The sequence below is a fragment of the Schistosoma mansoni genome, chromosome 1 (genome assembly GCF_000237925.1).
Source record: "Schistosoma mansoni strain Puerto Rico chromosome 1, complete genome".
In the NCBI taxonomy this organism is placed as follows: domain Eukaryota; kingdom Metazoa; phylum Platyhelminthes; class Trematoda; order Strigeidida; family Schistosomatidae; genus Schistosoma; species Schistosoma mansoni.
Window position 1 is genome coordinate 51,019,683 of NC_031495.1, and position 24,052 is coordinate 51,043,734.

A 24,052-nucleotide genomic window follows, 5' to 3' on the forward strand; every position below is an offset into this window, starting at 1 on the left:
GTGACAATCACAGAGGGATCAGTTTGACTCACATAGTGTCACAAATATTAGCTTCAATAATACTTCGACGCCTAACCAAAGCTCGTAAAGAGCAGACTAGAGAAAACCAGGCTGGTTTTCGACCTGTACCTGGTTGTATAGACCAGATATTCACTCTACGTCAGGTCCTAGAATATAGACACACATTCAGACGTCCCACAATAGTAGTATTTCTCGACCTTAAGGCGGCATTTGACTTTGTTGATCGTGAGGTTCTATGGCAGTGTTTGTCACTGAAAGGAGTACCAACAAAGTACATTAACCTTATATAGGCTCTCTACTCGAACACAACTGGTCGAGTTAGAGCTTATGGCGAACTGTTATCAGAAGTGATTACCTCAAGTGGTGTTCGTCAGGGCTGTCCACTCTCTCCATCCTTGTTCAACTTTATCGTAGACGTGCTTTTAGAAATAACACTTTCCTCATCCAAATTTAGAGGAGTTAAACTTCTACCAGGAGACTCACTTGTTGACTTGGAATATGCCGACGACATAGTTCTATTTGGTGAAGATGCTGACCACTATAAGCAACAATGCAGACATGTTCGGGATGCGATTCTCTCCCTCGAAACGCTAAATGTTACTTCAGGAGTGAGTTGCATCTGCACCTGAACTAATGATAGGGAGTGAAGTAATTGAGCGTGTCGACTGCTTCACTCATCTTGGGAGTCTCATCAGCCCTTGTGGTCTGGTGTGTGACAAAATCTCAGCGCAGATGCAGAAGGCTCGTCTAGCTTTCACCAACTTGTGTCATTTATGGCGTAGGCGAGATATCCGTCTATCAACCAATGGACGGCTTTACTGCGCAACAGTTCGTTCCGCCCTACTTTATGGCAGTGAAACATGGCCGGTAAGAGTAGAGGATATTTGTAGGCTACTAGATTTCGATCATAGGTGTCTTCGAAGCATTGCTCGTATATCCTGAGACCACCGAGTAAGTAATGCAGATGTTAGGAAACGGGTACTAGGTATGGACAAAGTAGTGAAACTTCATCAGTTGAGATGGCTAGGACACGTGTTACGTATGCCCAACCACCGACGTGCGGTGTTTCATGGTGTAGGAGTAGGTTGGAATAAAGGTATGGGGCGGTCAAACCAAAACGTAGCACTAATCCATGAAGTCACTGACAAGTGGACTGAGCCATGTTGGTGGGTGTAGACTACCTGGCTGGGATCCGCGAGATGATAGCAACCGATGGTTAGAGACCTTGAATGACATGGATCAAAATCGTTTGCAATGGCGAAGGTGCATCCACTCTTTGTATTCTACCAAATTCTCATGTCCCTATCCTTTTTTTCTTTCCAAACTTATTTCACTGAATTATACTCCTTGAATAACGTCTCCAAACCCTAATCTTTCACATTAATGCTTATACTCTTACTACTTCTACCACTATGGGATTTGAATCGACAACTGCATCCCTGTACTAATGAGGTATGGCAACTCGAACTGATGTACGTACGTACGAAGTTATACATTGTGACTGACCGGAGACAATGTGTCAAACACACTATTTGAACGTTTTAAATTTTCTCTTATAAACTTCATCTTTTTTCCATTCCTGTTGTTTTTTCGATTGTTTTCAGTTTCCTTTTCTCTCCATTTGTACCCTTCTGTCGGTACGAATTCTACTTTCCATACCTGATGTATAGTACTTATATCGTTCAGTATAAATAGCACATACCACAAGTGTAGTCTTAGTGAGTCATCTCAGTAGAAAAATCCGACCATTACATCAAAAGTATGTAACTATCAGGACCTAGGATCGTAAGCACCATGCATATGCGCAGTCAGAGTACTTCTAAATGTAATCATGTGATAACGAAATTTCGGACAGGTGGGAAAATCAAAATTCACGAATGTGGTTTAAGTAGCAGTGTGACGATGAAATAGATGGAGGCTAGATTGGCTAATTTAGCTAACATTGCTTCACCATAGGTCATCTTCCTCACAAATCTATAATCACAATCTTTTACCATTCCGAAAATAAAACTTTTGAGTAAGTCAACTGTTTATTGTATACCAAATAACTGGCGCATGAGAAATCATCCGGAACCAGAAAGGCATATGCGAAATACGAACGAGTGACCATTTATCATATCAACACAGACTCACATTACATATATCAATTAAGTATTAAGACATGTGTTATGATGTATTCATTTCAATTGACAGTCTGAAAAAAAATCTGAAACAATTTGAGATGTCTACAAAGAACATTATTAAACAAAGCGCATTTACAAAAGGCAAATGCCTATTGGTTGTACAAACATTAGTCTACATAAAGTAATTTTTAAATTCCCCAGTCATTTAATACAATGTTTCTATGTACAAAATGCGCGCTGGGTGATAGACAGGAAAAATTAGAAGTTTGGCGCATTTACTGAAGATGGAAATTAAAGAAATGACGAAGAACCATTGGCATAGCCAATGTCTTAAGCATCTCAACCTGGATGGTTGATGGTTTTAACAAAATTGGTGAGATCACTTTTGTTAAAAAAGAATCCCGTAGGTTGTAAGACAAAGGCACGGAAATGGTTCATTTCGACGTCTCATCAGTTTTGTAAAAAGTAAGGAATGGATGCTAAACAACTTTGTACAATTTTAGACTACATCTGTCACTACTTGACTGGATGAAACATCCGATATGTTGTGATGAGACCCATCAACGTCATTATTTGATGTTTGATTTTTTTCAAATTGACTATGATCATTCTTGTCTTTCATTTGTTCCTCTTCCTCACTTTCCTCATCTGAATAATCCACTAAGCCAATAGGAGACAATGGATCAGCTTCTATAACCTATAAGCATATGATAAATGATTTATTGACAGAACATGTGATGTTACTCTTTTGTAGTTGTTGCTGGGATGACGACATTTACTGCAGCAAACAATCGAAAAATATACGATAGACACCACCAACTCAAAATACAATAAGCATGCTTTATTAGACTTACTATGAGGTTTCGATGTGTAAATAAATTACATATATTTACCATGTATTTATCAGAAATAAATAAACATCATAAGCCCTAGTTAAAGCACCAAGGGAAATTAAAAATGCGGTGTATTCCACAAATGTCCAAGTACAGAAGGATGGGGCATACCCTCAGTATAATATACATAAGATGGTGGTTGGTTGAAGTCGACAGGAAGCCATGGATTTAGGTTTCGTGCTACTTGCCACTCGTCAGTAAGGTGTACCTGTAATCTTGAGGGAACGGAAGCTCCCTGGCGGATTCGATCCCGTGTCACCCAGCTTCACAGTCAGAGACGTTACCACTTGGTCGATAGGATTTGATGTGCACTAAGGAGGACCTGACATACATGACGTTGATCACTACCCAGTGATCAATCAATTGTAAATACATCTCAGGCCTACATGAGGTCGGTCGTTGCCCAGTGGTACCGTCTCTGACTGTGAGGCTAGGTGACACGGGATCGAATCCGCCAGGGAGCATCTGTTCCCTCTAGATTACAGTTACACCATACTGACGAGTGCCAAATAGCACGAAACCTAAATCCAGGACTTCCTGTCGACTACCTCCAACCACCATCTTAACATAGTGTACGCAATGTCGAGTCATCTATACTAGTGGCCACATTGCAACTTGGTCTGTAGGATTCGATCTGCACTAAGAAGGACCTGATACACACGACATTGATCACCACCAAGTGATCAATCAACTATAAATATAATATACAAGTTTAAACGGAAAATTTGTATTTTATGGTTAAGTTATCGTCATTCATAATAATCAGTACGTTAAGGTGGATGATGGCTAACAGTGGAATCCAGGACGCGAGTTTCGTCCTATTTGGGACTCGCCAGCTAGATGTGCCTGAACCCCAGAGTTGTTCACTCCGGAATTTAAACCCAGTATAGTTCGCTTCAAACGCCATCGCGTTATCCACTTAGCTACTGAGTCCTGATAGCCACCTGCTTGTGAAGTCGGGTGAAATTTAAATTCACTTGGCATTGTTTGCTTGTATCTTCCCATTGTCATTAAGGACTTCAATTAATCAGTCTCTTTGTTGCATATATGCATCCTGTGCAGATTGCCTCGATATTGTCTTAAGTCACAAGCTTTATAAGCAAGGATGCAGGTACATCCAGCTGACGAGTCCCAAATAGGACGAAACGCGCGTCCTGGATTCTACTGCTAGCTAACATCTATCTTTGCTTATAAAGATTGTGACTTAAGACAATATCGAGGCAATCCGCACAGGATGCATATATGCCAACAAGAGACTGATTAATTGCAGTCCTTAACAACAATGGAAAGATATAAGCAAGCAATACCAAGTGAGTCTGAGTTAGTAGGTTGCTACATAACAAAACTGTAGACCATAGGTTCAGAGGATGATCCCATGAAGAACCACCCACTTGGTTTAAACACCTTAAGAGAATTCCAAACTTTATACAAACTATGTCAATCTAAATGAATGACCAACATAATAAACCAGTGATCATGTGATAATTTTTAAAATGTATTCTTCGTAGACAATAAGATGTTCCTTTGAGTCAAGCAAAGTATATTTTGGTTGCGCCCAAAGTCCTCTAATACTTTTAACTCTTGCTGTTTATCACATAATGTTCCTTGTTTTTTCGTTTTATTTTATGTAGGAGATATCTTGAAGTTTATAATCCAAGAATTTTGTGTTAGAAATAAATAATATTAAATCGATCCCAATTACCGTTTGTAAGGCTTTAATTTAGTTCCGCGCCGCTTTGTCATTTCACTGTGTAAATCTCATCTACTGAGTATAAGGTACGTAAAAAGATTATTAATCAACATGGCTCAGAATCAATCACGATGGCGTAGGTGTATACACTCTTTATCTTCTCTTAAACCTTAAGATTAAAATTTCTTCATAACGTCCTTCCTTCCTATACTATATCCTTATATACAACCTTTCTTTTATATACTACCACCACTAAATTAACTACTTCTATGAACCCGGTGTTCATCTTGTTGTGCTAACGAGGTATGGCAACTTGGACCGATGCATATGTGTGCCTGGTCCTACGTTGTAGCTGACTGACTATTAATCAACCCTTTCGATAAACAAAGTAACGAGAAAAATCTGTTACAAAACTGTAGCTAATCAACTTAGTTTGTTGACTATTACTCAGTCCACCACAGTTAATTCGACAATACCAAGAGTTTATAGTATATTTAGGATGAAAATGAGCGATGTTGGTAGATGAGAAATGAGAAATTAAAACAATGAACCCACCTCAAATGATTTTGTATTATTTGTCTCATGAGGAAGTTTATCAGAGTAGCTATTTTCAGAGATAACCGTTTCTTTGTGTAGGTGAAATTCTTGGGACGATGACTTGTTACTTGACTGTTTAGACTTTTTCAAACGTTTTACCTGTACTAAATTGCAGTTCTCATTGTCAACAGGAGGATCAATATGATTTCGCTTTATTTTATGGGAGATATCAGACATGATGGAACTTGATACTGATGAGTTTTGTGCATCACTTGAATTTGAACCGGTTACATTTTCTTTATATTCATTATCATTAATATGGTTAGGATTTTTGGCGTTCGATAAACTGGTATCTGACGCTAATAAAGATGGACTTAATTGACCACTCATTTCAAATCCATCACTCACTGTTTCTATTTTCTCTCTACACAATGATTTAATATGAATTGCTATTGGAGTTTGACGACCAAAATTAAGACGCGCTGTAGAAGACTCATTATCATCATTCAAAAGAACAGTGTGAGGACGTAAACGAAGTCTATCACACAGAGATCCTGAACGTGAAGGTATGCATAAATTGTCAGTTAAATTATCCATTACAGATTTGGGTGAGAAATTGGATGGATGAGGCAGAACAGTAGCACATGAATCAAGACTAGAATTGCTTGGTGCGACCGAGGATGACAAAGAAACAAAACTAGACTGCGTATCTGAAGACGTAACAATACCCAGTAAATCTGACGAAGTAGTGATTACAGAAGGTAGTCCATATGAAGGGAGATTTGACAAACCACTTCCAACAGTAGGCTCACTTGCACTAGCAGAAGCATTTGTCGTCCTATTGAGCAATGTTGGCGAGTGTTGTGGGAATAGATTATCTCCATCTTCTTCCTCTTCCTCATCTTCATCCTGATCAAACCATTGTTCTTCTTCCATCTCTAGTGCACGTGCATCACGTTGGAAACGCGTAGAAGTCAAAGAAAGCCTGAAATTATCAAATTAACAAAAACATGTAAACAATTGAGCATCAAGAAAGTGATAAAAAAAAACAATATAGACTTAACATTCTTTGTCAAATTATACATGAAATAATCTCAGAGATTGAAAATTAAATAATCCCAACGTTTCATCCCGCAAACTTGTCTAGACCTTTTCAAGGTAATCGAAATCAAAACTATCAAATATAGAACGTTTAACAATCAAATAAAATCTTTACTCTGCTTATCCAATCATATTCAGATGTTGACTTTAGTAAGTAGGATAACGTGAGTCAGTTATGTGCAGATCGTGTGAAAAGTTCACAATGTGAAGATAGATTTTGAGAGAGTTTGGTCCTCTGAACTGAATGGTTCCGTCGTGGAGCTTACATCGACATCATTAGCACAATCTTCTCCACCATCTCAAAATCATATGAGCGTAGTACGCTTCTCGTGAAGATAGATGTATGAATGATTGTGTGTGTGTGTAAGTTTGAGTTATCAATAGTTTATATTTGGTGTTAATTTGGTTTTATATGAAGTAAAAATTGAAAGTTGGAATTGTTTGTGAACTAACAGTGTGCATATAAACTGAGAACCCACAAACATATAATTGTAAAGCTAAAATACCCCGATTAAATTCTGTCAGTATAACAATTGCCTACACAAGATACTCAATGTCCGTTGACTCAATACCATAAGCAAAAACCTACTGTAGGAAAGAGCAAAACCAGTTTCAATCTGAAGAGGAGATTAGTAAAAGAAGTTGAAAGTTGATAGGATAGACGTTAGTAGGAATAACGATGCATGTGAAATAAAACGGTTGGATAGAGAAAGGGTCTAATTACTTATAACTGAACATTTACCATGTGGATGATGTTGTGACTTTTGCTCTTTCAATTACCACCAACCTGTTTAGGTCTCTCATCAGGATGATCAGGTCTTTTCCTGGACAATTACTGTGATTGATTACAGCTCCCCATAGAACTGATCTTCATTGTCGTCGTCCCTATCTGTGGTGGGTGCATAACACTAGATAACACTCATTGTAATTCCCTCCTTTGTTTTGAATGATGCTTTGATAATTCTGGATCCGTGAGATTCCCATCCGACAAGTGCATTTCGTGCTTTTCTGGACAACATTAGAGCAACTTTGTGATCGGAGTAAACCAGCATCTGCCCCGTATCTAGCCTTTGTTGTCCAGCTTGCGTCCAATGGGTTTCGCTGATGCCGAGCACCGTCAATTTGTATCTCCTCATTCCCGTTGCTGTTTGACTGATCCTCCTGCTCTTTCACATTGTTCGAGCGTTCTATATACCTATAATAATTGTTGTTCTGATTGTTAGAAGGGGCATCGGTCTCGTGACTTCTGGAGAATCTAGGCTTTCATCATGAGGCGTCATAATTCTTCCTTCAACTCCCAGGGCAGAGTTTAGATGTTCTAATTTGTTTATCCTGGTTAGCGTTTTTTTTAGCTACATTGCTTTTCACGGGATGGGGTTACTGACCCCATAACTAATCCTCCTCCTTCTTCCTTCTCTGAGGCCAGCAGTAGCTATGGGAGAGCTGCAGGTGTTTTGTTCTTATTAGCCCATATATAGTGCATCTGCTGTCAATCCTTCATTATGTGTGCCGAAAACTTTCTAAAGTATTTTGGTCCCTTCAAAACTGATCTTGTGTCCTGTTTCCAACACACTTAGACAGTCACTCAGCTACAAGGTAGGACCAGGTACATATAAGCATCAGTCCAGGTTCTAACACCTCATTAGTACAACGAAATGAATATTAAATTCATAGAAGCAGTTACTTCAATGATAGTAACACACATAAGAATGATTGCACATAAGGACATAATATGGGGAGAAAAAATTAGTTCGTTGAAAGAAGGGTATAAAGTAATTTTAATCTCACAGTTTAAGGAGTATATAAACAAAGAGTATACAAACCTACACCATTGTGGTCGATTCTGAGCCATATCACCCACAACCTCCGACCATTGGTTACGATAGTCACGCGGACTACAACCAAGTAGTTTGCATCTACCAACATGGCTCAGACTAGAACTTACTGACTTCAAGGACTGATGCCACATTTTTGGTTTGGCCATCTCTAAGTTTCTTCCGTCCGTTTCCAACACTACTCAGCACTGAGCATCGTTGTAATCGGTGTTCGGGCATACGTTACACGTGGCTCGACCATCTCAGTCGATGAAGATTCATGACCTTATCCATTGATTTACCATAATTCCCTAATACCCTACATCTAACCTCACTATTACTTACCCAGTGATCCCAGAAGATGCGAGCAACATTTCTAGGACATCTGTGGTCAAATACTAGTAACTTATGAGTATCTTCTATTCTTAATGGCTACGCTTCTCAGCGGTAAAGCAAAACAGAACGAACTTACATTTACTTACGCCTGTTACCCATTATTATTCATATTATTACACTAGCGTATTGTTATAACGTGCGGCCGAGTGGATGCCAAGTTAAATTATGATGTGATAAGACCGCCAATCAAAGAGCAGCGAATTATCGATTGGAATAGTGTTCTACCATAAAAGCAACGCTTCGTTTGAAACCTGGAGCTAAGCCAGTCGTCCGTCCCAAAAGACCTGTACCTTATGCAACGTTATCATCTGTAGATGAAGAATTAAACCGCCTTCAACAACAAGGGGTTATTACTACCGTTTCTTACTCTGTCTGGACAGCACCGATAGTGGTCATCAAGAAGGCAAACGGCACCATGCGAATATGTGCTGATTTTTCTACAGGTCTAAATGCAGCTCTTGAACATCACTATCCTCTACCAGTCCCTGCAGATTTGTTTACCATGCTGAATGGGGGAAAATTTTCGCAAAACTGGATCTTGCTGATGCTTATTTGCAAGTAGAAGTAGACGAAGCATCAAAGAAGCTGCTTACTACTAACACTCATCGTGGGTTATTTCAGTATAACTGTCTACCTTTCGGACTCAAGACTGCCGCATTTATTTCCCAACAACTAATGGACACTATCCTATCCGGTATCTCGAGGGTCGCTGCTTACCTTGATGACATTCTAATTGTCGCGACGACGTTAGAACAACTACAGGAACGGACGATATTGGTTCTGGAACGCATTAGTGAAAACGGGTTCCGGTTACGTCCTGAGAAATGCCAGTCTTTATTGAGGTCAGTAAAGTATTTGAGGTTTATTTTTCATGCTGACAGCCGCAGACCGGATACTGAGAATGTCCGAGCTATAAAGTGGATGCCTACTCCTACGAATATCTCTGCACTACGTTCCTTTATGGGACTGGTCTCTTACTATGCCGCGTTCGTCCCTTCAATGCACGACATTCGCGCCCCATTGAATGGTCTACTGAGCAAGAACAGTACGTGGAATTGGACTAAGTGGTGTGATACAGCATTTTGTAAACGTAAGTCCATAATCAGCTCGGAATTGTTATTAACGCACTACGATCCATACATGCCGATCATCGTAGCTGCAGATGCCTCAGCGTATGGCTTGGGTGCCGTCATTTCGCATCAGAGAAAGCTGTCAGGCATGCATCCCGCACTCTGATCCCTGCAGAAAAGAAGTACAGCCAGATAGAGAAGGAGGCTCTCGCACTCGTGTTTGCTGTGCGCCGTTTCCACAAGTTTTTGTACGGTCGGAGATTCACACTTCTCACAGATCACAAGCCTCTTCTCGCAATTTTCGGGTCAAAATTTGGCATACCAGCCCATTCTGCAAATCGTCTTCAGCGATGGGCCTTGGTAATCTTGGGTTATGATTTCGAAATTGAATACCGACACATCCAACAATTTGGTCAAGCAGATGCCTTATCACGACTCATTAATGATCATTCGGCGACTGAGGAAAATATGGTAATCGCATCTCTGTCAGTGGAAGATCACGCAGAATGTTATCTGACAACTGCGATACGGGCATTGCAGGTGTCTGCGTCAGACATACAAAACGCTTCAAGGAATGACCTCATCATCAAGAGGGCAATGAGCTATATCACCAACGGGTGGCCTTCTATTAAGTTCGATGGTGACATGAAACAGCTGTATCAGAGGCGAGATTCACAATGCACTGTAAACGACTGCGTGATGTTGGGTGAGAGAGTGGTTGTACCAGAGACCCTTCGCGCAAAAGTGTCGAAACAATTCTATATTGGTCATCCTGGTATAAAGCGAATGAAATCCATCCCTAAAAGCTATGCTTATTGGTCCCTTATTGACCAGCACATCATGGATTTAGTAAACAAATGCCTTCAGTGTCAGCAAGGAGTGAAGTGCAATGAGAAGGTGCCGCCGGTCCCATGGCCACAGCCTGAGTATCCTTGGTCTAGGATACATGTACATTTTGCCGGTCCAATCAATGGAACCACTTATTGTCGTGGTTGACGCCTTTTCAAAGTGGCCAGAAATTGTTCGCCTCACGCCACCAACGACTACTCAAACGTTGAAACACTTGACGGAAATGTTCGCCCGTAACCGATTACCGGATGTAATCGTATCTGACAATGGGTTACAGTTTACCTCTACTCAGTTCCAGGATTTTTGCAAACGGCTATCTATCATTTACCAAGTAAGTTCTGGGGATTTAACATCCCCAACGCATACACTAATCTGTGGTTGTTATTGTTTTTCCTCTTCTTCTTATGCGCACCTTACCTTCTTTATCTCTTCCCATCCTCATTGTTTTGTAAGGCGCATATACATCTGCTGCCCCCTTGTACCAATATTTATGTGTTCAAATAAATAAATGAATACTCCTCGTGGAGGAGCATAGGCAGCTCACCAGCATTTTCTACTGGTCTCCGTCCTGGACAATCCTTTTCAGTTGCTATTCATTCATAACATGTCTGATTCCCATTCCCGACGCAATGAGCTCTTCCGCCTTTTTCTTTTCTGTTTCCCTTCAGGATTTCAAGTTAGCGCTTGCTTCGTGATGCCGTTTGGTGATTTCAACAAAGTATGTCCTATCCACTTCCATCGTCTTCTCCTAATCTCTTCAGATGCGAACTGGTTTTGCCCTCACTTACAGTAGGTTTTTGCTGATGGTATCCGGTCAACGGAAATTGAGTATCTTGTGTAGACAACGGTTTATAAATACTTGTAATTTCTTGATGATGGTTGTGGTAGTTCTAAAAGTTTCAGATCCATACAGTAGAACTGTTTTCACGTTCGTATGGGAAATTCTCACTTTGATACTGGTTGACAGTTGTTTTGAGTTCCATATGTTGTTCAACTGTAGGAATACTGTCTTTGCTTTGCCAATTATTACGTCTTCATCAGATCCTCCTTGTTCATAGATGATGCTACCCAGGTACGTGAATGTGTCCACATCTTCCAGAGTTTCGCCATCAAGTGTGACTGACTTGGTGTTTTTCGTGTTGTATTTGAGGATCTTGTTTTTTCCTTTGTGCATGTTGAGGCCTACTGATGCAGAAGCTTCTGCTGCACTGATGGTCTTCATTTGCATTTGTTGGTGTGTATGGGGTAGAAGGGTCAGGTCATCTGAGAAGTCCGAATCGTCTAGTTGCACCCAACCTTTTCATCTTATTCCGTGCTTTCCGTCAGTTGTGGAGGTCTGAATAATCCAAACGTGCGCCGGGAGGAAGAGGAAGGAGGAGAGTAAGCAGCTTTGTCTGATTCCGGTCCTTACTTAGAATGCATCTGTCAGCTGTCCTCCATGCATAACTTTACAGTGTAGTCCGTCGTATGAATTCCGTGTGATGTTGACGATCTTCCCAGGTACACCATAGTGTCGAACAAGTTTCCATAAGGTCAGACACTAATCCATTAGGGCTGATCAGACATTCAAGATAAGTGAAGTTGTCAACGCGTTCGACTACTTCACTCCCCATCCTTAGTCCAGGCGTTGATGCAGGCCATTCCTGAAGCGACAACTTGCATTTAGAGTAAGAGAAACGCATCCCAAACATCCTGGCATTGTTGCTCAGAAAACTGCATTTTGTCAGCGTCTTCACCAAACAGGACTATGTCATCTGCTTATTCTAAGTCGACAAGTGGACCTCTTGAAAATTCAGTCCACGAGAACGTCATTTCCAGCAGTAGGTCTATGATAAATTTAAACAGAAATAGAGATAGTGGACAGCATCGACGGACACCACATGAGGTTAGGAAATCAGATGACAGTTCACCGTAAGCGCTCACTCAACTGGTAGTGTTTGAGTACTTCTGAAAAACGCCTTTCAGTGGCAGATGATGCCACAGAACCTTTAAGTTCACCGAGTCAAATGCTGCTTTTAAGTCAAGAAAGACCACCATCGTCGAACGCCGATAAGCAAGCCTGTGTCCCAAAGCCTGATGAGTGGTGAATATGTGGTCGATGCAGACACAACAAGGTCTGAAGCCAGTCTTTATCGCTATCGCCGATCTGATCTCAAGTTTCTTAAAACCAACTGAGGATTTGGGAACATTTTTCAAACATTATTTGTATTCCTTCAACCTCACATTAAATTGTCTTGAAGTTTCTCCCACATACGCTGCATTACAATCATGACAGCTGACTTCATAGACAATGTTCTATTGTTCCGCCTTCAGAAATCTATCCCTACATTTCACTAATGCTGATTTTATGGTATCCCTAGCCCGAAAATACAGTCTTACACCATGTTTGCTTAGAATCCTCTTAATTTCTCCCGATGTTTCACTACGGTATGGGGTGACCGTGGTGGACTTCCAGTCTTTCGGTATGCACTATAATTCAGTTTTTTCTTTCATTTTTATAATCTTTAAACACCATTTGTGGCAATTGTTGGCCTTAAGTGTAGACAAAATTCCATTCAGTTCAACCTGTTGGTCTTCCTTCTATGTAATGAGACAAATACTCCCTTAATTAAATTTTGTACAACCGTGACTGTCGTACAATATGCATGAGCTGGACCGTAATCTAAGTATCTCTAGAAATGTGTTGATTTCCTGAATACATTTATTTCCAACTTATTATTGTATTTTCGCTCAATCAAACAATCGAGAAACGCTAGTTTGTGGTCATTGGACTCTAGTTCCTTTGTTAGGTTGATGAAGATTATAGAGTCTTCTTCAAGTATCGGCTAGCGCTGATTGGATAAGAATTAGCCAATCAGCGTGCACCAACGCAATCATACATGAAACATGCTTTAGACCAATCTATGTCCCCCTAACAGAATCCATGCATAAATTCGCTACAATCAAAGAAACTGGTGAACCCATTGTCACGCTTCCCGTCTGAAAAGGTCTCTTCGGAAGAATCTAACAGGCATCGTAAATTCAAATCTCAGTCAGATTCTAAACAATCATAAATAATATCACATACTTTATTGATAGGCACATTAGTAAATAAGGTAGATTTAAACTGACAATAGAGGTAATTTCGTTGTAAATAACACCCAAAAGAACCACAAGCCATTAGAGTTCATTTTATAAAAGAAACATCAGAAATATAATTACACAAAGCATTCTAGACTAATTACCTTTCTATCCATTAATGAAGGTTAACGATACCAATCAACTGAACGGTAATCAAGACTTATTCGGGTTTTGAAAATAAGTAGATACTCCTCTTTAAACGAATGATTTCAACCCAACAGTATATGTATTGATAGTTATAGGATATTTCTTTAAGAAATTTTACAAGTGTCCTTATTTTATAATCCCACCGATAACAAAAAGAAATCACGTGGACAAACTGATACCAAGTTCAAACAAATAAAACTTACACATCTAATGTCGCTTGCTGGGTCACAGTTCCAACAACAGGCCTAACTGAACGATGACTGTGATCGTATGTCCGTTTTAGATCGGTAAACGTTTGTACGTAATTTATATTTTTCAAAATATCCCAATAATTTTCTATTATATGGGTAATTAAGGAAGTTATTTCTTCAGTGCGAATATAGTCAAAAAGTTCGATAATGGCTGAGTCCAACAGGTTGTAACGATATCCGTTGGAAACGAAAAGCTTCAAAACTGGTTTAAAAAGATTGTTTTTGATCAAATAACGATTATAAAATTCTTCTTTCATATGGACAACACGTCTTAGAAGGCGTAAAGCAGCTAAAAATAAACATTAGATTAATGCTGAGTATGAGTTAACCTACCTAGTACAAGGAATTTATGAGATGATAGCAATAAAACGAGAACACGTTTTAGAAGATCACGATTAAAACAGTAATTCTTCATATGGTATGTATGAGTTTCAATACAGAATGTGAGCAATTCAATTATATGGTTTAAAACCAATGCAGTGTGATAATCATCTAGAATAGGGAAAAAGAGTTTAATAAACGGAGAAATTTTCCATTACCTTTCTCTAGTGTATCTTTTGACGTATTATCAAATAATGGACGAACAAGTGTATTGATGCATCGTTTATAGAAAAAACTGAGAAAATCTGTTTTTTCGCTACGCTGTAATAGAAAAAATAACAAAATGAACGCAGAAACGTCATTATTCTACAAATAAATCAAAAAATATTAATATTAATAAATTTATACACAAGTGAGAGTAGACAATCCAATACTTTAATTGAACGAAGTTGTGCTATGGAGAGTTAATTTCCAACAAACTCTCAGGATTAAGATAGAATAGAAATAGATATTAGAATATTCGCATTTGCAATTTGTCAAAATAAGTGTTAAAAGTTAGATTAAATGAGGTCTTGGAACTGAACATTATCCCATCAGACTGGTTCTTAATCGCTGATCGTCCCAATCTCTAAGAAAGGATAAAAGTCCTCTTGTGACAATCGCAGAAAAATCAATTTATCTAATATAGTGTCCAAAATATTAGCCTTAATAATACATCGATGTCCAACTAGAGCTCGAGAAAACCAGGTTGGTTTCAGACCAAATATTCACCCTTCGGTAGATTATGGAACACAGACATACTTCTTGACGTCTGACTGAAGTTGTATCCATTGACCTAATGGCGGCGCCTGCTGGGGATGCTAGATCTCCAGAAATCACTTAGAAAACGTCTTACTTTGTAATTTTAGTTTGGAAATATGGATTCCTCATTTTTGCGCCAAAAGCGATTATTTTTACCTTCCGACTGTATTTCGCACTTGGAAGGACCTTGAATGCTATTGGTTAATTCCCTCTTTTAATACGCTATTTTGCGACGTTTTCCGAAGACGTTTTTATACTATATATACGCTTGAGTTGTGTGTTTGATTTGTTCGTGCTTCAGGCCGCTTGTGGAATATACTTCTCCCTCTAGTTATCAGGGCTGCGACGCATTGGAATAGCTTAGCTTGTCTTGTCGTCGTGCTGCTGATCCTTTGTTTCGTCCGCCTATTTTAGGTGATCTTGTAATCTCTTCAAACATAGCAGCGCTCGACTGTTGATCGTAAGGTTTTGTGGCGGTTTGTCATTGAAAGGTGTGACAAAAAAGTACATTAACCTCACACAAGGTCACTTCGAACACAAATGGTCGAACCATAGCCTATAGCGAACTGTCGTCGAAATTGGTTACATCAAGTGATGCTTCATCAAGGTTGTCTGCTTTCCCTATTTTTATTTAACTTTGTCATAGACATGTTTTTATAGATAACACCTTCATCACCCAACATTTCAGGGACTGATCTACCAGATTCACTTTCTGACTTAGAATACGCAGATGATGTAGTTCTGTTTAATGAGGACGCTGATAAAATACAGTCTCCTGATCAATCAGCTACAACGTAGGACCAGGCACATTTATGCATCGGTCTTCTGATCACCTCAAGCAACGATCCAAGCATGTTCGGGAAATGGTTTTCTCCCTCCAAACGCAAAATGTTACTTCAGGATTAGCTTGAGTCATTGCCTGAATTAATGATGAGGAGTGAAGTAGTTGGTGCGTCCAACTACTCCACTTATCTTGAGAGTCTCATCAGTCCTAATGCTTTGGCCTCTGTCGAAATTTCGGCATGGATTCGGAAGGCTCGATTGCCTTTTACTAACTTGCATCACATGTGACGTAGGCGAGATATCCATCTTCCAACCAAAGGACAAGTTTACTATGCAGTTCTTTCTGTTCTACTTTATGGATGTGAAACATGGTCATTAAGAGTAGAAGATATTCGTAGTTCACTGGTATTCGATCATACCTATCTAGCTAGCTTATTAGTCTTTGGTCACAGAGTCTTTGTCCCGTTTTCCGATTAGGGAACTCGTAATCGCTTCAAGCATAACAGCAACGACGCTCAAGATTGCGCTTCTGTAATAGTGTTTGGTAACTCTGTCATCCATCCTGTTGTGTGCTGAATAAAAAATATTTCCAGAACTGATCCACCTTGATTTACTTTACTAAACATGGCTTGAAGTTGGGTACCTAATTGACGCCGGTTATGTAGGAATTACTGAGACCACCCTGTTGCCCAGTTTTAATTAAGCAGGGCGGGGTTCGAACCTGAGAATTGATTGTTGGGAGCCGAGAGGCTTAACTAGTAAGTTATCAGCCCTACCCTAAGTATGAAGAAAAAAAGTTTTATTAACAAATGACTCAGTATCTTACTAAACGTTTATAGAAAGTACAGCTGAACACGGATATTTATTTATTTAAACACATATATATTGGTACAAAATGGCACCAGATACATATGCGCCACACAAAATAATAAGAATAGGAGGAGAAAGGAATGATGGGGGGAACTGAAATGTACAACCAGAAGGACTCTCTCAGTTAAGAAAGTTATATCCACTCTTTATGAAGAAAGTAAAAGAAGGTTACAGCAGGCTCGCCACTGGCTTCTATTCTGAGCCATATCTGATAACGTCTCTAGCCACTGTGTTGCACCATCTCTCGGACCCCAGCCATGGAGTCGTGAAGGACCAACAGAAGCTAGCCCTTTGCAGCTTTCTTTCATGCCACGACACCATGTCATACACTGACCACCTCTCCGCTTTTTCCAACCAGTCCCAGAGTCGGCAAATAATGCACGACGTGGAAGTCTCTGGAACGACATTCGTAGAACATGTCCAAGCCAACGAAGTCGGTGTTTCAAGATGGTGACAACGATTGGGTTGTCGTCTCTGCGCCCGAATACACGATGCCAAACCTCTGCATTACTAACATGGTGTTGCCACTGGATGTCAGCAATCCTTCAGAGACAACGATGATTGAACACAGAGAGTCGTCTAACATCCTCAACTCGGAGAGGCCAGGTTTCACAAGCATAGAGCAAAACTGCTCTCGCCGACGCGTTGTAGATCCGACCTTTTACAGACAGACTAACATCACGAGGGCGCCAAAGATGGCCCAGATTGGCATAAGCCGCTCTGGCTTTCATCATACGTGCATCGATCTCACTCACGCCACCACCAGCACTTATGTAGCTACCTAGATACACGAACTTCTCAACTACTTCAATCTGCTCACCATCTAGGGTGAGTACAGGATGAGAATCCTGCCAGTCCTGTAGGAGTACTTTGCACTTGGAGGGTGCAAAGCACATGCCGTACCTGCGGACACTGATTGCCAATTGATTAAGTGCGGATTGCATGCATTGGGCATTATCGCACAGTAAGACAATATCATCCGCATACTCAAGGTCGAGAAGTCGTTCTCCAGGCAGCAGATCCACACCGCCATTACTTACATTCATCAGAGCTGTTTCCAGAATGTCGTCGATAGCAAAGTTGAAGAGGAATGGTGAGATCGGGCAACCCTGCCTAACCCCACTGCTTGAATGGAACAAGGGAGAAAGGTGGTTGTATGCCCTCACTCTGCCTGAGGTATTCGTATACAGGGTCTTTAAGATGTTAATGAACTTCTCAGGCACACCCTTCTTCAATAGACAATCCCAAAGAACAGTCCTGTCCAACGAATCGAAGGCAGCCCTGATATCAAGAAACATTACGATTGTTTTTATTTACTTAACTTCTAGCTTAAATTCGACCAGTGGTGTACCTTGCTTGACGCAGGTGTTACATACTGATTCGTGTTGAATCAATGTGCACAAATGAGATACGACTATATGACTTGATTACTGGTGTAACCATCCCATTAAAACGGTATAGACTAAATGAATGACTAAGATGAGCGAATAATTTAGTGGTCAAGACCCAATGGTAAACAGGATATGAGCATCCCAAATAGAACTCTCAGGTCAATTGAACCTAAGAAAAATAATGACAACTAAAGTAGGTGAGATCTTATAGGTTAGACTATTGGAAAGTTTAATCTAGACAGTAATTTGATGAGGTAATTAAATATATGCATAAATATACGTGATGAAAAAAATAACTTACTACACCGGAATTGTTCATATTGTCTGGATCGATAAGAATGCGCAACATGTAACCCAAAAGGAAAGCATCACTAAGTTCTATGAAAAGTGTCTTGAATATTAATCTATAAACAAACCTACCTGGATCTGGATCAGTGAGTAATTGACTTATCATAAGATTAATGAGTAATTCATCATCTTTTCGGAATGGAGCAGTTTCTCTGAAGACATATTCACGTACAACAGAAGGCTGGTGCTCAATAAATGCCTGGAGGATTTCGAGAGCTGCTGACTTTATATCTCGGTCATCAATTGCGAGCAGTACTTCAGCTGTTCTTAGTGCTCCATGCTGAAGTAAGAAACTGAGAAAACTTTCTTTCTGATCTGTTTGGATGGAAATATTACAAAATTCCTTTACAAAGAGCGATAGGTCTCTGCGATGAGTCAGATCTGTATCCGCCGCTTTCAAACGTGTAAAAAGTCGACACATAAACTCTTCATCTTCCTGAAGAGCCCGAATAATCTCCATCTTGTTTATAGAAATAAATGCTTTAAGTTGGGAAAGAGCGTGTTCGTCGAATAAACAAGGAGGTGGGAGACAGCAGTCTTGTATGTACTGAACGCGATATGTTTGATGTATTTTTGTTACCAAATCTGTATTATGCAAAGGCAAAACTTCTTTGAAAGTAGCTTTATTTCTGAGAAAATCACGATGTTTAGTGCGCCCAGAAGGATTGTATTCCAAAATACCAATTACATCCAACAACATATCATCAGCGAATAAATTTTCATAGAGACTATGTTTGTTGACCAATATAAGTTGTCGCATTATTTCGTAAAGATGATGCAACGATTCCATATCCTCCAGATCTTCTGCTTTGTGAAAGACATCAACTAACTGATGGAGATAATTAGTTGACTCTAAAAAGGCTATCAATCGCTCGCGTTTCGGAGGTGATGCGACAGCTTGACTAACTAGGTCAACAACTTCTTCAAGACGGCTCAGTTCACAAGGTGGAAGACTAAGAGGCTGGATACTTTGCATCATTGTAGGCGTATACCCATCCGTGTCATCGACGTCATCTGACTCGTCAACAACCTCTTGAGTAATCTCTACCGATGGATCCTTTCCCTGTACAGCACAAATTTTTTCCCATACATCATCACAACCAACTTTCTCTTGGAAAGACAGAGCTAAATCCATATTTTCACCTTCTGACCAAACAATTAGTGTTTCTTGCTGCTTTTGATATGCTGTATCTGGCTGTATTTTTGACTCAAGAAGATAAGATCCATCTGTTTCTGAAATTACTACTAGGGCCATGTTCTCCTGCTCAGTATACAAGGCTGACACGTGACCAGTGCCCTTATCGTCCCATTGTCGTTCATCATTTAACATGTACAACTTTACTCGACGACGTGTGCTAGCTTCAGAAGATCCCATATCTAGAACGAATCAAAACATTAAAATTAACAATGAAAACTATTCTAGTTAGTAAACATACTTTAAATTCTGTTTGGAAATTTAGTGCTGAGAGATAGATTAGTTAACATTCGAGGAAAGGGTTACGAAAAACTAGCATAAAATTCCGGAATATTTTGTTGTCTACAGTAAACCTGATGATTACATGAAACGGACTATTATGTTGTTTACTTGGATATGAACTTTCGGATGGGTTACGCGGTTGTTAGGGCAGAGCATAGCCATTAATTTAGAGAAACAATATGACCAAATGTTGGAAAAAACTAATCTTGATCTTAACCGGAATGAAGGAGCATTGTACTTAACACAAGCGTAAATTCGCACGGATAACTTCACCATTAAAAAGTACTCTAACGTCTAGAGCCAAAGTATTGTAGACATAATTTACGTTGTTTATGTATTAAAATGAAAATTAACTGCGACCATAAAATATTATACGATGATCTCTCACTAGAAGGTTCACTTATCGACTTAGTATATGCAGACAGCAGTCCTGTTCGATACTAAAAAACGCAGTCAGCTAAATGTCTTGAGTAACAAAGTAATGATTTCTGGGGTCTTTTTTTCCTATATGCAAAAACTTAATTTAAAACTGGCTAGTATCAATGCCCAGTTTGACCATTGGGAGTGAGATAATCGTGTATTAACCATTTCACTAATCTTAAAGGCTTAACCATCCCTGGTAGTTTAGTGACTAACAAAATCTTGGCATATACGAAAATCTCACTTGTCTCTTGTTAATTAGCACCATATTTCATACGGATAAGTTTGATTTTTCAGCTCAATTTTGCTATACACCTGAGGTATGACTTATAGAAATGGATGACCTTCGAAGGTTGTGTTTTCAATAACAAATGTTTATGTACTGAGTAATTCGGTGTCATAAAGCGGAGTTTAACTGTTAAAGCAGTTAAATTTCAACCATTGGTTTGCAGGTAAGAATCTTGTTTCGCCTACTTTAGTCTGATGTGGCGCGACAGTTTAGATCGACATACAATTGGCCATAAGTAGTTTGGAGGTTACATAAAGATGGCTATAGTTCTTCCAAAGACTTACAAGCCTATGTTGAACAAAAATGAGCAAATACACTCAACTAGCTTGGTTGTAATCTACTCTTGCTGTTATTAACGACAGACTACATGAATGCCTAGTTCAGAATTCGGGCCAATAATGACCAAGAGACAAACATATCATACTGTGAAAATCCTTACATTATCAACTCTACTTCACTCAAGACTTATCTTCGAAAGGACAGTGGCGAAAACCATTTTGGTTTGTTCCTGTGGGAGACTTTTTTACATTTAACTGATAGGTCTGGTTGGATAATTTTGACCTATCTCAGACTATTGAAAACATGCCTGTTTAGTGTTCCCAGTTTTCAGAAATCACATTCTATGAACCTTTTCCTACCAATATTTGAATGAAGTACTCACATCACGATGTCATAAGCGAACCACCTAAACTTATGGGCAGGTCAAAAAGGTTATCGGACTGGGATCTCTTCCTAAAGTGATCTATCTGAAAAATAAATAGCAAACCATGAGACTTACTAAAATTAACATACGTCTATGTTAGGTTGGTTGGTTTACATGTTAGGGGATACAGACCGTTTACACAGGAATAAAGTGGGCTTAGACGTATGAATTATGTAGTTAGTAATTCATCCCATATAATGAATCTAAACATACTTAGACTTGAGGATGGACTCAGAAAATACCATCGTGTGTTATGTGGTACACGACTACCAAATCAGACGATTGACAAATATACGTCATCAACGTCGAACCTGGTATGGAAGTGCTTTTGTCACAACCCATTGGCACAAAACGAAACAAACAAGACGAATTATAGAAGATATAGAAATAGTGTAGTAGCATTGATAGTGAGAAAGACTAAATATCGGGAATATGGTTTGAAAAGGCACAAACAAAAAATATTTATGAGGGAATAGTGGGATCCAAAATTTGTAGGAAGGTAAACAATGGGTGCATTTGCACCATTGTGAATAATCTCTAGCCGTGTCACAAGTCTCCAACCGCTGATCGGAGCTATTACACAGACGCCAACTAGACGGTTTACCTCTACCTACACAAAACTGTCCGACGGTCGGTTACCTAATGGTCTGACGTTTTGTCTTCGTTAGGTCGTCACTAGCCTTCTAACCCACTCCTACACCAAACAACACTGCTCGTCGAGGAAGGCGGTGATTGGACACAAGTGCTACACATCCCAACCGAAGATTCTCTACTTCAATCAATCTACCATATTTACCTAGTACTATAGGACTCACTTCAGCATTTCTCACTCGGTTGGTACACGTAACGTGAGCAATGCTTTGAAGACACCTATTTACGGAAACCTTGAGCCCAGGCATGTGTTCTGCTTCTATGGACCATGTTTCATAGCCACGAAATAGGCGTGAACTGCTGTGTATACACAACCTTCGGTTGGGAGACGATCTTGTCACCCCTCAAGTGACGTAGTTTGGCAGACACCCATCAGGCTCTCTGAATACGTCCGAAACCCGTACATGACTGGTCAGAATTCCAAAATAAGTGGTCGACACACTCAATTATTTTGCTCGCTATCACTAGTTTAGGTGCTGATTCAGATCAGCTTTGAAGTAGTATTTTACATCTAGATGAGACACATTTCGGACATGCTACTATTGTTGCTTAAGGGGACCAAAAGACTGAATTTTCTCAGTGCCTTCGTGTAGGACTGTTATCTGAGTGTTCCATGTTGATGAGTCGATTTCCTAGTACAATATTAAATCCCTGAATGTTTGAGCAAGTGTCACTTCTAGAACACCGACGAAAATAAATCAGAACAGGGACATCAGACAAATGGCGTATGGACCTGTTGTTGATCACCGGCTATCATGGTACTCCATTTCCTAACGTTGCTCTACCACATTGTGGATTAGATCTCTGGGTCAAAGGCTCGAGAAGCGGCCTAGGTAAACCACGCGCTTCGGCTTGGGCACCACCCGAGCAGTATCCCAGCACACACAAACCTTGTATGGAGCATAAATATTTCGGTGCAGCATTGCACCAATGTTTGTGCTAAAATAAATTGACCAATTTAACTGACGAACACCAATTGAAGTTGATGAGTTTCTTGGCAGTTTACCATAAGCTCTAACCTAATCTGTAGCGCTTGTTTAATAAACCACAAAATTAGTGCACTTCTTCGGTACTACCACAAAACCGAACACCGTCTTAAGGTTAGGAAGTTTAACTATGGTTGAAAGTCGATAGATGTGTGCCCCAAAACCTGGTGAAGGGGAAATATTTGGTATACACATTCACGTCCAGGTTCGAAACCAGCCAGCTTTGTTTTCCGAGGTTCGCGAAGAGCGAACCTTGGTCAGGTGTTGGATGATTATCGAGACTAATATTTTAGATAATTAGTCAAACTGATTCTTTTGTGGTTATCAATAGAGGATATGCATTCTTTTTTATGAACCGGGGCGATCAGCGATCGAGACCAGAAAGATAGAATTAGGCTCATCTGTCAAACTCTAGCCAGTACCAGTCGGCTAAGCTGCTAAGACGGGACCACAACCCTCGAGTTTTTTTCAGTTTAATTCACCAGGTTCTGCTTTTCTCCCTTAGTTCAGATTGCCTACAGCCTTTTAACTTTACCAAGAGTTGGGGGACGGGTCAATTTTCAACTTGGATTGTTCGGGAATAGTGGGTAACTGCGAGCCAGTTGAACTGTTTCTTAGTGATTTGTCCATCGATTTAATCTCCTGGATTGAGAGTGAATGACCATTTCGTCTTTTATTAAGAGAAATCCGACTTCTTAATATTTATTACCTCGACGAATGTCGCCGTATATTTTAACTCAATATGATGTTTGGGAAGCGAATACACCTGCTAGAACCGAGAAATAATACATATGGGTACTCACTAAAAGTCCCGTTAGTCACAATCAACTTAGAGTCTGATATAAGTGTAAGTTAGCTCAAGACCCTGAAATACAATAGTGACAGGCAATCAATAAGACTTATGGTGGTTATGGGATTTTAGCTAGTTGATTCGGGTGTTGCGCCTTGCAATACAGATCCGCACACTTAGACAGAAACATAAATAAATACCTATCCTTTT

The 24,052-nt window shown here is 39.8% G+C and overlaps 1 protein-coding gene across 1 annotated transcript; it reads right to left on the reverse strand.

Annotated features, from left to right (window-relative positions):
- Positions 1 to 2,036: 2,036 nt before the first annotated feature.
- Smp_072350 (ATP synthase gamma-related) lies at positions 2,037 to 19,901 on the reverse strand (the record flags this gene model as incomplete). Its single annotated transcript, XM_018794764.1, has 7 exons — positions 2,037 to 2,841; positions 5,283 to 6,249; positions 13,965 to 14,301; positions 14,346 to 14,504; positions 14,552 to 14,654; positions 18,480 to 18,556; positions 18,599 to 19,901. 7 exons carry the CDS (start codon positions 19,899 to 19,901, stop codon positions 2,644 to 2,646), a joined length of 3,144 nt encoding a protein of 1,047 aa, XP_018649144.1. The 3' UTR covers positions 2,037 to 2,643.
- Positions 19,902 to 24,052: the final 4,151 nt, after the last annotated feature.